Raw genomic sequence first — 15,536 nt, forward strand, 5'->3', positions numbered from 1 at the left:
CATATTTTTATTTTTAGATTGCTCTAGCTTCAAAAGTAATAATCGCTGATCCAAAATTTTAGTTAAAAATGAAACCTAAGACTAACAGCTTATGATTTAAAAAAAAATTTCGAAAATCTTTAAATTTTTCCATACTTTATGAACGAATGAAAATGAGACATGAAAAATCGAAAAATTGAAAAATCCGGGAAATCGATTTTCGACTTATGCTCAAATAATTGGTTGTAACAAAAAAGTATGAGGCCTAGAAAGAAAAATTTCACATCATGAAATAACTGAAATATAGAGCTTTCGAATGACACCTTGATCGTAAAAATTGAACGAAAATTGTTTCTTCAGTTACTAATACCCCTACTGCACAGTTTTTTTTGAGACACCCTGTATAGTTATTTTACTTTAAGTTGGAAAACCCTTTATTTACGTCAGAAAACTATAAGGTCAGTTTTCTTATAGGTCGGATGTGGGGGTACCACATGTTCCGAAAATATAGCATCGGCGAGATTATCAGGGAATTAACATCGGAATAAGAAAAGCAAGATAAGATAACAATATTATTTAAGAATTGAGGAAATGAAATATTCAAATCAGAAATTGCATTCTTGAATCAAAAAGAAAACAAAACAGTTTTACAATAAATATTTATATAATATGAACTCAAAATTTGTTATACATACATGCATGATTTAAAATTAAACATTTATTTTTATTTTTAGAAATAAGAAGCTAAGAAAAGACGACATATTAGTAAACAGAAACTCCAAGCGGACTATTTTGGAACTACTATTACAACAGATTCAGCTCAGGAACAAAAATGGCGTAAAAAGAAGAGATAGACATGAAAACTAAAAGATTTTCCCCCTAGCATCAGTGTTCTATGATGGCCATCATGCAGGAGGACATTCTAAAGTTTGGAGTGAGAACTAGAAAGAGAAATAAATCAATAAAAGAATCAGCTAAACTGGTAAACCATATATTTATTTACAATTTACTATATTTAAATAATTGTGTTGATATTTTAAAAGTTTGTTGTCTAAACATAAATAAGAATAATTCATAATTATTTATCTAGTCCAAACATTCTTTGCGTTATATAATTCAATTTTGACTATTTCGTATTATTGTGAATTTGATTTTAAACTTGAATATACTAATTTTTTTTGTTTATATACAATTTCCTATTATACGTTTCGAAGACAACAAGACCCCCCCCCATTTTTTATTACTAGCTATAAAGTTAAATGATTTCGCTTTGAAGAAGATCATTTGAAATTCAAATAATTTTAATGCAGAATGTTTTATAGGGTTTGGGGAAAATATACTACGTACTGATGTCTCTATATGTTAGTTTTGCATCCTCAGGGGCATACGAGAGCATTTGTTTAAAGGGGGGCACTTTTTGCGCGCATGAGCGTACTAAAAAAATGGTGTGCCCCCCCCCCCCTCCTTAAAAACCGCTTTTTTGTAAAAATATTGATCCCTTTTTAACTATGTAAACTATTCGATCACATACACGTGCTTCCATATAAAAAGTGTTAATAAATTATTTATGTAATTTTCTTAAGTGGACTCATCAGACACTTCAGATACTGTGATGGAAACGATTCTTTAAAAATATCTACATTTTCATAGAAACAATACATATTGTATAATTATAAATAATGATATCAAATATATATTTACACTGAAGGAAGTATTGATTAAAGCTTTTTTAATGAATCTTTTTTAGTTAAGGGCAAAAGTGAGATTTAAAAGTATTTTTTATATGGGTGCCCCCCTCAGGGGAAGCCCGGCCCCCTCCCTCGTACGACCTTCCCTCGTACGCCCCAGCATCCTAACCCATTTGTTTATTATTTAAAATTAAATGTCAGCTAAAATTTAATAAATTAGTTCCACGCTCCCATTTTAAATAAATATTTTTTGTGGATCTTCAAACATTCTGGGGAAATTAGTTCCAAAACTGACACTTGGCCCATTTCTAAAACTGTGTGTTAGAAATGGGCCAAATTTGCAAAGTTTTCTTTTCCAAGCGTGTATATCTTTAAATCCAAGCCGAGTTAAACAAAATTACACCATATATTTATGAAAAATGGCTAAAATTATATATTTAAACAATAAATGTCAACTTTAAACTAATATTAAAGCGTGAGAATTAGATTTTGATGATTCTTGATTTCATTTTCGAACATATCCCTATTTTGAAACAATTACCGGATTTCAGCTCATGTTTTGAGGTAATTACTCAAATTCATATCTATGTCTTTATAAAATGTTGGTTATAGATTTTATTATCGACTTTTACTCTTAACCATCCTGAAAACCTAGTCTTTCAATTTGTGCCCATTTCTACACTCAGTGTTAGAAGTGTTAGTTGTGGAACTAATTTCCCCTGAAATTAAGTTGGCATTTATTTGTAGTCCTTGGTGCCCCATGCCCCACTTTTTAGAAAATATTTTTACCGTGTACAGTCTTGTATTTAAAGCCTTTTCTCCTCGTACATTTTAAACAAAAAAGAATACAACGGAATTGAGTTTTTGCCACAAACTCTGATTTTCTAATCACTATATCTTTGGAACCAAATGGTGTAGACCTTAGATATTTCAAAATATGAATTCTGTTAAATCAAATAACCTGAGTTTGAAATATCAAAGGTTAACAACATCGGGTTCTAAAGATATTGATGTTTAAATAATTGATTTTGTTCCAAAGACTCATTTCATTTGCAAATTTTAATGTTTTTATTTTACACAGTTTTGCCATGTGTTTAAAATCATATAAATCAGGGGTGTATATTTTCTTATAAAATCACCCCCAACCCCTCTTTTGAAAATAATTTTTCCCCAGTGGTTAGGTAGTTTTGTTTTGCGTTTCTTAAGAGGTTTATTTTTTAAATTGCGAAAATAAATGAATTTTTGGAAAAAAGGTATGTGAAAAGATTAAGAAACTTCTGATGTCCAATTTTTTATTTTTTCCCCAGATCTTCGAAAGTCCTTCTTAAAAATATACATTAAACACCCGTGATCCAAATATCCCGGAAACGAATGAGAAAAAAATATAATGTTTTTGGCAAACAAAATAGTGAATCCTTTTTATTTTTCAATACCATAATTATTTGTTTATTGTTTTAAATGCTTTTAATTTTTATTTTATTTGCCACAAACTCCAATTTTCTAATCCCTATTTCGTTTTAATATTTCAAACTTAGATTATTTGATCTAACAAGATTCATATTTTGAAATATCTAAGGTTTACGATATTTGGTTTTAAAGATATAGGGATTAGAAAATCAGAGTTTGTGGCAAAAAATCAGTGCCTTTATGGTATTTATAATTATATCTTTACTTTGTGTTTTTTACACAACCTAAATAATTTTCTGAACTTTGAAAATGCTAATATTAGTTTAAAAATGTGTTTCAGGTTCTTGAATCGATGCCCCAGATTCCCATCCATGTTGCTGAGATAAAGAAGTTGATCATCAAGGACCAGATATCTCCGGACTCATCTCTTAACGAGGACCAGCTTCTCAACGTCCTAACATCCAATGCTTGTGGAAGAAATCCAACCTTCTTCAAAGCCTTCGGACACAATGAAGTTTTCGGGCTGAAGAGTTGTATACCAGAGGGAGGGACGGTGGTGGAGATAGTTGAGAAGGTTCCTGTTGAGGGTGCAGGGGTGGAGGAACAGGTTCAGTACAGACAGGAAGGGGTTCTCTATGTACACCTGCCTGACGGTCATCCTGTGATAACTGGTTCAGCGCCCAGTGATGATGAGAATTTACAGATTATGAGTGAAGAATGTGCTCCAGAGGAAATGACTCTCGATCCTCTTAGTCTCGAGGCCGAGATAATAATAGGAGATTCTGGTCCTCAGGAGGCTGATCTGGAGCTTGAGTGTGAATCTCAACTAAACCTCGAAGCGGACGAGCTCAAGAGAGGAAGAACTAAACCTAAACCAGACGAGGACATGGAGATAGTTACCATAGAGGACGACGAGAAACCTTCAAGTTCAAGACGACACAATCTTCGTCCTCAGAGAACCAACAAACATCTTCATGCTCTTAAACAGCAGGTTAAACGAAGGAAGAAAAATACCAATGTTGCAGCTGGGATTGCTCTACCCCAGAGAGTAACCTCTAGACGGTCTACTCTAGCTACAGGAGAAATTGAGGTTCCCTTCAAACCCTTCCTCTCCGAGCTGAACAAGAATCCTAAGACGATGAAAGAGGTTCTGAGCTCCATCCCTAACTTTAACCACAGAAAACTGAAGTTTAATAAGAACCCTAAAAAAGTGTCCTGTGCCCAAATGATACAGCAAACTAAGGAAGGATCAATAAACCTTGAAGCTCCCGAATCCATTCTTGGACAAGTAAACCTTAGAACTTTGTTAAACAAAAATACATTTTCCCGTCTTCCTCCTCTTTACCAGTTCAAGTTGATGCAGCTTCTCCCTCAAACAGATCAAATATATGATGAGACTCGAGGACTCCGTCTTAATTCATCAGCTTTCAATAATGAATTCTTTGCTAAAGCTTGTCAAGAGTGGAGAGAACGGTTACTACGCGGAGACTTTACTCCGGAGGCTTTACAGAAAGCTAAAAACGAGCTTGATAGTGATAAACGGAAATTTGATCCATGGAAATCAAAACATTTTGAGCCCCTGTGGGGTATGAAGAGAAGTTATGACTTAAATAATCTTATACCTAAACTAGACAAACTTGAGGACTCTGAACCCCTGGAGCTAAACTGTGATATTTTAAAAAGTGAAAAATCAGATGTGATAAAAGAACCAGTGGTTGGTAATGTTAATCTAGTTGAACCTGTCGTGGTGTTGCATGATGTCGGAGATGTGGAGACTGGGATGGATTGTGAAGAGGAGACCTTAATAATTTCTCCCAATAAATCTCCAAGGGTTACAGTGGCCGACACTACTGAGGAGATAGTAGATTTAGCTGAACCTGCTGCTAAGAGAAGAAAGCTGGAGTTTAATGATCAACATAAACCAGAGAAAACTTTTATCGATCCAATTCTAGAAATGGATTCAAGGTTTGATATTTTATTAGAAGAATCTCAGCAGGATCAGGGTAACAACTTAACAGATTCCTGCTCTGGTGTCAAGTCTGAACCAGAGCAAGAAGATTCAAGGCTAGATATTGAACCGGAGACAATTCTAACCAGATTCGAGGAAATAATTTCTGACAAGAATTTGAAAGAATGTTTGGAAATGGTTCAGAGCAGTTCAGTAGAGAATGAAACGATATTGTCTAGTCTAGTTGGGGATGTTAAGAAGAAGGAGAATGAATCTGATAAGGCTAATGATAATGATGAGGAGGAAACTGAATCTTATAAGAATAATGATAATGATGAGGAGGAGACTGAATCAAGACTAGAAGATAAACCTGGAAACAAGGAGGAAGCATATTTACCGAAGCAGATTGATTCAAGACAAAGTTCGTCCGAGGATTCAATACCTGCTCCTCATCTCACTCCAGAGGAAGCTTTTAACAGTCTTGACTCTGATGCCCACAGTGCCCCTCCGACCCTCTCCCCGAATGGATCTCATTTTGAAAACATTACATACGAAAATCCGGGAAGCATTATTTCAGAAAATCCGTCCGATGATGATAAATCGGTAAAGGCTGAATCTGAACTGAGTCAGACTAATTTGGATTATTTATCCCACAACCTGAGATTCAGTATAGACTCAGCAGATTCAAGCAATATCAGGAATAGTGTGGAGTCATCTGAGTCAGAGATAGAGGTTACAAAGGCTCCATGTTCTCAAGATAGTCAGAGCTCCAGGAGAACAGAAACCAGTAACCCGGAGAATGTGGTTACAATTGAGCAGGACGACTGCTCCTCAGAAGCAAATAATTCTGTAAATCCTGATACTGATGATCAAAGCACATTGGACAATTCTCCGGGTACAGAGGAAAGCACTAAGTCTTCTAGGTCATCACCAGCTCTTGATGTAGACGAGGTTGAAAACCATATACTAACCTTTGCTCACTCCAACTCCTCTTCATCTTGTTCTACCCCTACTCCCTCCCTCTCCAGTTCTACTTCTATTCCCACTCCATCCTCATACAGCTCTACTCCCACATCATCATATTATTTGCCTACTCCCACTCCATCTTTTTCAGGAAACTTCAAATTAACTCCACTCTCCAGTGTTACTAGTTCTAACCTTCAATCCACTCCTTCTAACCCTGGAGAAGCCAGATGTACTTTAACCTTGACACCCCAGCCTAGTGAACCATCAGGAGTATTTAAACCATCTGGAGGACACCAGAACATTCGTTTCAATAAACTTCCTTCTAACATCCAGCTCCCTACCGTACCTCTTCCTGTCTCAGATCTAGGTTTTATGGTGACAGCAGCAGATACATCTGAACCCAGTTCAACCATACAGTGGAGTTCATCATCTCCTGGTGTACCTGGAGCTGGATCAGGTGTCCCTCCTCCGACTCTATCCCGGAGCTCCCCTTCTCCTCTGTACTCAACCTGTTCCCAATCTACGGTTACTGTCACGGGTTCAACGAATACACATGGATCACAGGATATTAAGGGATCACAAGCATATCAGATAAAAGTAAGTATTTTTATTATTATTATGATTATTGTTATTATTATTATTATTATTATTATTATATAAAGTAGTAAAGTAACATTTTTAAATATTTCCAGGTTTCAAGAGCTGGCGGCGTAATTGAACCCACAGGGAGTATAAACCCTCACAGTTCTACAGGGAGTATAAACCTCCAGCGGTCCTATGAGATATGCAAGGCTGTAGTTGAGAAATCAGTAAACCGTGCTCAGGTTCAGAACCAGCTCCTACCTCCTCCCTCCAGCCCTCTCCCCCTCCATCTACCTCCAGGAATGATTCTCATCCCTAACGACAAGCAACCTAGATTCTCCAGTCAAACCTTTGCTATTCGAGGATTATCTGGAAATGGTTTGACCGGGATGAGAATACGGGTTCCTGTCTCCGGATCCCCGCTCTATCAGCAAACTTTAATCTCCCGACCCGTCCTTCCTAGTGCTGGTTCAATCTCTCTACCATGGACGGACACAGGAAATGGTAACGCCACTCCGTCCCAGGTCAGTCTCAGCAATTCTGGATTGATGTTGTCAAGCTCTCCACTAACCCTGATAAGTTCTAGTCCTGGTGTATCCTACCTGGAAACTTCCAACACATCAACAACAGTAAGTGGTCTAGTATTGAGTTCAACTAACTCAACCCATAGAGTGCAACCTATCTTTAATAATTCACCTTTCTTTTCTAATCTTTCCAATCTTTCTTCTTCTTCTTCTTCTTCTTCCTCGCACCTTTCCAGCACTCAGCACTCCTCTGCTGTTGGAGAACAGTTGGTACTCCGGTATCAGGTTCTTCCTTCTCAACTTTTGGGTTCTTCACCCGTCTACCTGCAATCCTTTTCTCAACCCGTCTCACCCATGCAATCTTTACAGGTTTCAGTACAGAACACATCTAACCGGTTGCAGGTCCGCAATCTACCTTCTCCATCCTCTCCTCGACCCTTTAACACCAATCTCCTGGTTCACCAGATCAATAAACCCCTGGTTCACCAACAGCTGTCCGGATTAAAACCTACGGTGATGTACAGAAGATTGAGACCAACCATGCAGAATGTCCAAACCTCACAATTTCTCCAACCCCAGCAAATCATTCTGAAACATTCTCCGGAGCAGTCGGTTCAACTTCTCTCCTCCAACTCTGGCGTAAAGACTGTGATGAAAACTACCCTGATCCCCCGGTCCACCTTCTCCGAGTCCCAGATCAACTCTATCTTGAAGCAGATGGTTCCCGAGCCTCCCAACCCTGGAAGCATCAATGTCGAAGAGAAAGAACGTGCTCAGGCTATGGCTGCCGTTGCAGTCTCTAACTACGAGGCTCATGGACCTGAAGTTCAGCTCCAGTCTGCAATATCACCAATACTCCAGTCTCAAGATCAAACTGAGACCCTGACACTGCACGCTGGAGAGGGTTCAAGTATGGAGAGTATTACAATTCCTGAGATTCCAGAAAGGTTCTTGGTTCCAAAGCTGTCGGAGCAAAACCTGACAGAAACCTTGAAGGTAGGTTTGCCTGTTCTTAATATTTATTATTGTGCATGCTTAAACACCACATTGTTTTGCACCTTACAGTTACATCATCCTAATTTCAACAAAATCAAAGATTAGACATCGCATTGGTTAGAAAAATTTGGTTAAAGATTGTCTTAAAGAGACTGTAAGCGTAATTTCGTGTGACCCTCTGTATGCAAAGATGAAACTAACCAATTCATAACATTACCCTTAAACCCTTTATCTGATCAATAATTTTTTTTAAAGTGTTAAATTCTGAAAATTCATTTATGTTTTCTCACAGTATGAATGCAAATGTCACTTTTGTAGAGAAACCACAATTGAAAATAGTCAATTTTCCAAATTATAAACATTGATGTATAATTTACAGTTGATCAGACAAAGCTTTTAAGGTTACCGTTGTGAATCGGGCATTGCGATCTTTGCATGTAGGGTCAATTAAATTTATTATAAAACAGTCACTTAGGCGGAAAAATTAATATATTTTTAGAAGAGAGAGGGTGGGGGAGGTAAGATTTTTTATTTAGGCGCTTATGGGGTTACTTTTAAGGGGGGATTAAAAGATTTGAAAAAAATTTAAAAGTTTTAAGAGATAGTTTGATAACTTTTATGAATTACAAAAAAATGTAGAATTGCGAAATAATTGTTTTGGAAAACATCTGTGATTAAATGGTTACTGAGAAATTAATTCATGATTTCGATTTGAAGTTAGAGACTAAATAATTTGGACCTAAATGTAATTTTTTTAAAAATGTTGACACACTGCTTGTGTGTAAAACTTCAATTCCAACATGGCCAGCTTTTAAGAGTTAGAGCAGTTCCGCCCAATAAATTTCTATTCATTCAAATATTTAAACTTTAAAAACACAATTTTTTTCCTAACTCTTAAATTACGTTTGGGTTATTTTATCTAATTTTGTATTTCTTGTAAGGAGATCACTAAACAAATAGAAAAAAAAAACAATCTTTTGTACAAATAAAGCGCAAAACAAAATTAGGAAAATAACTTAATCTTTGGGTAAAAAAGATAAAGAAGGGTGTAAAAACTTGTCATTTTTCATTTTTCATTGAACATCAAAATCAGTGAAAATGTATATCTTGAAACTGAACTAAAAGAAAAAGATTACCTCTTAGCAAGTATTTTTTTAACTATTCATTTTAAATGATTCTTTGGTTTACAAGTGTTCCATGCTTGTCAATCTGTAGAGTGGTATGTCAGATTTACAACAGTACCCTTAAATATTTACTGGCTCAATTTTTCAAGCTGAAAATGTATGCTTTTTAATTTATTCGTAAAAAAACTTTGTATATAAGCTGTTTTATATTTCAAAAATACTTTTATTTATTCTCCGGAAGTCAAAGAAAATAAACATTTTCATTCGAACTGCGTTTGACATAAAATATTCAAAATTCTAGTTTGTGAACTATGTAGTTTACAGTGTGCAGTGTGCACTATAGACCACAGTACGCTCTAGTTCCAGACAAAAGAGGGAACAGATGTAAATCAGACATACCACTCATAAAATTGAGGGTCAGTTGAAATTAGGTCTAAACAGTACTTTTTATTACTTTTTTATTTTGTTTTTAGATGATTTCTCAGTCTGGGATGAACCTAGCTCCAGGTAGATATGTTCTCATTCAGAACCAAGCAGGTCAACTCATTCCTCTCCCAGCCAGCCAGATACTTCCTCTTCAAGCTAACCAGAGACTTGCTGTACCATCCTCACAGATAACAGCTGCATCATCCTCGAAGTGTACTGCTGTACCATCTTCATATATTTCAGCTGTACAATCGTCACAGATTTCAGCTCTACCATCTTCACAGATTACAGCCGTGCCAACCACAACGATCTCAGCTGAACAATCATCACAGATAACAGCTGTAGCATCTTCAGAGATTTTAGCTGCACCATCCTCACAGATTTCAGCTGTACCAGCCTCACAGATAACAGCTGTTCATGACAGCCAGATACTTCCTCTTCAAGCTAACCAGAAACTAGCTGTACCATCTTCACTGATTCCAGCCAATGCATCATCACAGATTCCAGCTGTACAACTATCACCAATTCCAACTTTACCATCCTCACAAATTTCAATTGTACCATCTTCAATGATTACAACTGTTCCATCCTTAGAGGTTAAAGATGTAGACTCCTCACATATTTCTTCAGCTGTACCATCCTCTAAGTCTTCCTCTGTTCCAACCTCTCAGATCTCACTTGTCCCACCTTTAACTCTCCCAACATTAACTCAACCTACCCTTTCCCCAAGTAGTCATATTAATGTTGTTCCAGTTACACATGTTCAAACTGTTCCATTAACCCAGGATATCACATCTACACAGATCTTATCTGTCCCATATACTAAAGTTCCAAGCGTCCCACCAACTGCAGTTCGTAATGTCCCACCAACCCCTGTTCAAGGATTCCCGCCATCTCAAGTTCTCGAGGTTCAATCAAATCAGTTGTTGATTACAATGGAGAAAATTGAACAAGATCTATCCACTGTTTCTCCAATATTAGAATCATTAGATTCTTCTGAAAATACTTTACAAGCAATAAATACGGTTAATCAAGTCATTGATACAGGTTCTAACATTTCTTCTGCCATAGACGAACATAAATCTAATTCGGAGCCTTCAACGCCTGGTTTACCTCTTTCAGCTGAACTAGTTTCTCCTTCAACAAAGCCTACGTCTATTGTAGTTGAACAAGTTTCTCCTGAATTAGAACAAGTCTCGAATTTATTCGCTGAAATAGAATCTACTCCATCAAATCATTCCTCTCCTCAAGGAGAAGAAGGTCTAAAGCAAGAAACAGATTCTTCGGGAACAGATTATCTAACAGAAACAGATCATCTAACAGAAACGGATCATCTAGCAGAAACGGATCATCCAACAGAAACAGATAATCCAACAAAAAAAGATCATATAACAGAAAAAAATCATCCTAGAGAAACAGATATATCACCGGAAAAAGACCAGTCTAAGGAAATATTACATTTTCCTTCTGCAGAACAATCTGGATTTTCAAAAGTAGACACAAAAACTTCTTTTCAAGCAGAAATAAGTTCAATCTCAGCAGAAATAATGTCTCCTCCAGCAGAAGTGGGTTCTTTTCCAGCAGAAATACGTTCTCCTCCAGCAGAAATAGGTTCTCCTCCAGCAGAAATAGGTTCTCCTCCAGCAGAAATAGGTTCTCCTCCATTGAAAGAAATAGATTCTCCTCCAGCAGAAATAGGTTCTCCTCCGGCAGAAATAGGTTCTCCTCCAGCAGAAATAGGTTCTCCTCCATCAGAAATGGGTTTTCCTTTGAAAGAAATAGATTCTCCTCCAGCAGAAATAGGTTCTCCTCCGGCAGAAATAGGTTCTCCTCCATCAGAAATAGGTTCTCCTCCATCAGAAATGGGTTTTCCTTTGAAAGAAATAGATTCTCCTCCAGCAGAAATAGATTCTCCTCCAGCAGAAATAATTTCTCTTCCAACAGAATTTTTGTGTTCTTCAGCAGAAATAATGTCTTCCTCCACAGAACCCGTGATTTCTTCTGGAGAAAAGATCTCTCCTTTTTCAGAAATACTGAAGTGTTCAACAGAACTAGACCCTCCAGCAGAATTTACATCTCCTCCAGCAGATCAATTATCTCCTCCAGTAGAACAATTATCTCCTCCAGAAGAACAGTTATCTCCTCCAGCAGATCAATTATCTCCTCCAGTAGAACAATTATCTCCTCCAGAAGAACAATTATCTCCTCCAGTAGATAAATTATCTCCTCCATTAGAACAAATATCTCCTCTAGCAGATCAATTATCTCCTCCAGCAGAACAAATATCTCCTTTAGCAGAACAAATATCCCCTACAGCAGAACAAATATCTCCTCCATTAGAACAAATATCTCCTCCAGTAGAACAAATATCTCCTCCAGCAGAAAAAATATCTCCTCCAGCAGAACAAATATCTCCTTCAGCAGAACAAGTATCTCCTCCAGCAGATCAATTATCTCCTCCAGCAGATCAATTATCTCCTCCAACAGATCAATTTTCTCCTCCAGCAGATCAATTATCTCCTCCAGCAGATCAATTATCTCCTCCAACAGATCAATTTTCTCCTCCAGCAGAACAATTTTCTCCTCCAGCAGATCAATTATCTCCTCCAGCAGAACAATTTTCTCCTCCAGCAGAACAATTTTCTCCTTCAGCAGAACAGATATCTCCTTCAGCAGTAAAATTATCTCCTCCAGCAGAACAAATATCTCTATCAACAGAACCAGTTTCTCATATAGTAGAACAAGTTTCTCACACAGAAGAACAAGTTTTCCATACACCAGAACAATTTTCTTACATAGAAGAACAAGTTTATCACACAGAAGAACCAGTTTCCCTTCCAGAAGAACCGGTTTCTCATACAATAGAACAATTTTCTTACAAAACAAATCAAGTTTCTAACTCAGAAGAGCAAGTTTCTCACACAGAAGATCCAGTTTCTTCCATAGGAGAACAAGTTTCACCCACAGCAGAACAAGTTTCACCCACAACAGAACAAGTTTCTCACAAAGCAGAACAAGTTTCTCACACAGCAGATCAAGTTTCTCACAAAGTAGAACAAGTTTCTCATCCAGAAGAACAAGTTTCCTCTCAGCCAACTTCTTCCCAACTCAAAACTCCCCAATTCCAGGTTCCAAGTATATCTGAACCTACTCAACCCCAGACTCAAAGTATATCTGAACCTACTCAAACTCAACTCCAGGGAACAAGTTTATCTGAACTTACTCCTGCTCAACTCCAGGATACAAGTATATCTGAACCTACTCCTACTCAACTCCAGGCTACAAGTTTATCTCAATCTACTCCTACTCAACTCCAGGTTCCAAGTATATCTGAACCTACTCCTACCCAACTCCAGGGAACAAGTTTATCTGAACCTACTGCTACTCAACTCCAGGATACAAGGTTAGCTGAACCTACTCCTCATCAACTACTGCCTCCAAGTATATCTGATCCTACTCCTCATCAACTACTGGCTCCAAGTATATCTGAACCTACTCCTCATCAACTACTGGCTCCAAGTACATCTGAACCTACTCCTCATCAACTACTGGCTCCAAGTATATCTGAACCTACTCCTCATCAACTACTGGCTAAAAGTATATCTGATCCTACTCCAACTCAATCCCAGGCTACAAGTTTATCTATACCTCCTCCCACCCAAATAACAACACCATTACAATCTAGTAGAGACCATTCCGTAAATATTTACCAATCTACATCTAAATCTGATTCTTCTCTTCCTAACATTTCATTGGAATCTGCTGCATTTTCTCCTTCAAGCTCCATTGATCCCCCCTTTTCAACAAGTGTACTGGAACCAACTCAACCTCAGGCTATAAATGCACCTGAATCTACAAGTAAGGATGAATCTGAACCGACTGCGCCATATTCTCCAAGCTTAAGTCCTGATCAAAACCTAGAAATAGATGAAGATCGAGCTACCGATCCTGTTGAGCCCGCTCCAGAACCTATCAAACAAACTGTCCTAGCTCCACAACCAAAACCTGTCCGTCGACCCGTCTCTACAATCCTGATTAAACCAAAGCCAAATAAAGGAAACAAGATGATGCTGAAATCCTACGGTGTTCCCCTTCTCCCGAAGCCCCCGAGCATGACACAGAACGGCGTGAACCCATGTGTCTGTAACATAAAGGCAATGGTTGCTTGCCAGAACTGTGGTATATTCTGCCATGATGATTGTATCAGTCCTAGTAACCTTTGCCTTACCTGTCTGATCAGATAGAATCCTTTAACCTTAGAAATTTATAGATCAGGTTAAGCAGGAATAATCCATCATAAGCTGTTCGTTCTTGTCAGGGAATACAGCCCCTCAGATACTGGCTACTTCGTTTCACTATACATGGAAAACCTGGAACAAAAATTTATTCGTAAAATTTATATCAATGAAATTCATACTAAATCTGTTCTGTTATATATTTATTTGTCGGCTCGTTGGTATCGTCATGATAATAAACACAATATAGAAATTTTACTTTGATAAAGGACTAGAGGGAGTACAGTACAAATGAACGACTAGAGAGGGAGTACAGTACAAATGAACGACTAGAGAGGGAGTAAAGTACAGATGAGGGACAAGAGAGGGAGTAAAGTAAAGATGAAGGAACAGAGAAGGAGTAAAATAAAGATGAAGGCCTAGAGAGGGAGTAAAGTAAAGATGAGGGAGTAAAGAAGATGAAGGACTAGAGAGGGAGTAAAGTAAAGATGAAAGACTAGAGAGGGAGTGCAGTACGAAGATGAATGACTAGAGAGGGAGTAAAGTAAAGATGAAGGACAAGAAAGGGAGTAATGTAAAGATAAAGGACAAGAGATGGAGTAAAGTAAAGATGAAGGACAAAAAAGGGCGTAAAGTAAATATGAAGGACAAGAGTGGGAGTACAGTAAAGATGAAGGACTAGAGAGGGAGTAAAGTACATATGAGGGACTATAGAGGGAGTAAAGTAAAGATGAAGGACAAGAGAGGGAGTAAAGTAAAGATGAAGGACAAGAAAGGGCGTAAAGTAAATATGAAGGACAAGAGTGGGAGTACAGTAAAGATGAAGGATCAGAGAGGGAGTAAAGTAAAGATGAAGGACAAGAGAGGGAGTAGAGTAAAGATGAAGGACTAGAGAGGGAGTAAAGTAAAGATGATGGACAAGAGAGGGAGTAAAGTAAAGATGAAGGACAAGAGAGGGAGTAAAGTGAAGATGAAGAACAAGAGAGGGAGTAAAGTAAAGATGAAGAACAAGAGAGGGAGTACAGTAAAGATGAAGGACAAGAGAGGGAGTAGAGTAAAGATGAAGGACAAGAGAGGGAGTGAAGTAAAGATGAAGGACAAGAGAGGGAGTAAAGTAAATATGAAGGACTATAAATACCACGTATTGCGTAGATAAAACGAGCTAAAGTAATGTCCAATGTATACAATTATAATAATAGAATTTAATACGTTTAAGAGAAAACTGGACATTTATTTTATATAAAAGATTAATATAGATGGAATAATGATGATAATTTAATAGAATTTTTAATGAATAAAACTTTTCTCTAGAAAATTAGGGATTTAGTAAATTATATAGAAATTTGTATACAATAAAAGAATATTAAGTGTTTGTCATTGTTACAGATTATATTTTTTTTATTTTTTTTTTTATTTTAGTTTTTAACAATGCATAAATCAAATAAATGAAGGCCAAAGCATGATGCTCACACGTCAGCACACACCCTGTCACAGTTCTTGTTGTACTTCATTCTCTGCACTACACTTTTATTTTCAAATTTTCTATCCATGATTTAATATCCATCATGTTCTTGGTTAAATTTTGAAAGAGAGGTTTTTTGGACGTTACAGATTATACAGATTGAACAAAAAATATATAAATTGTTGCTACAGGATCTTTT

The 15,536-nt window shown here is 37.1% G+C and overlaps 1 protein-coding gene across 4 annotated transcripts; it reads left to right on the top strand.

Moving 5' to 3' along the window:
- The first annotated feature begins 775 nt into the window (after window positions 1–775).
- On the top strand, window positions 776–14,129 carry LOC111701979 (putative Polycomb group protein ASXL3). Of its 4 annotated transcripts, XM_023473505.1 has the most exons (6): window positions 776–961; window positions 3,415–6,585; window positions 6,681–7,199; window positions 7,464–8,090; window positions 9,688–11,293; window positions 11,360–14,129. In XM_023473505.1, exons 1-6 carry the CDS (start codon window positions 875–877, stop codon window positions 13,882–13,884), a joined length of 8,535 nt encoding a protein of 2,844 aa, XP_023329273.1. In that variant the 5' UTR covers window positions 776–874; the 3' UTR covers window positions 13,885–14,129. The 4 variants fall into 4 exon arrangements, with proteins under 4 accessions (XP_023329273.1, XP_023329258.1, XP_023329264.1 ...); XM_023473490.1 differs by having other exon boundaries at window positions 6,681–8,090; XM_023473496.1 differs by having other exon boundaries at window positions 6,681–8,090; window positions 11,381–14,129.
- Window positions 14,130–15,536: the final 1,407 nt, after the last annotated feature.

Source organism: Eurytemora carolleeae, unplaced genomic scaffold (assembly GCF_000591075.1).
Source record: "Eurytemora carolleeae unplaced genomic scaffold, Eaff_2.0 scaffold23, whole genome shotgun sequence".
NCBI classification, from domain to species: Eukaryota; Metazoa; Arthropoda; class Copepoda; order Calanoida; family Temoridae; genus Eurytemora; species Eurytemora carolleeae.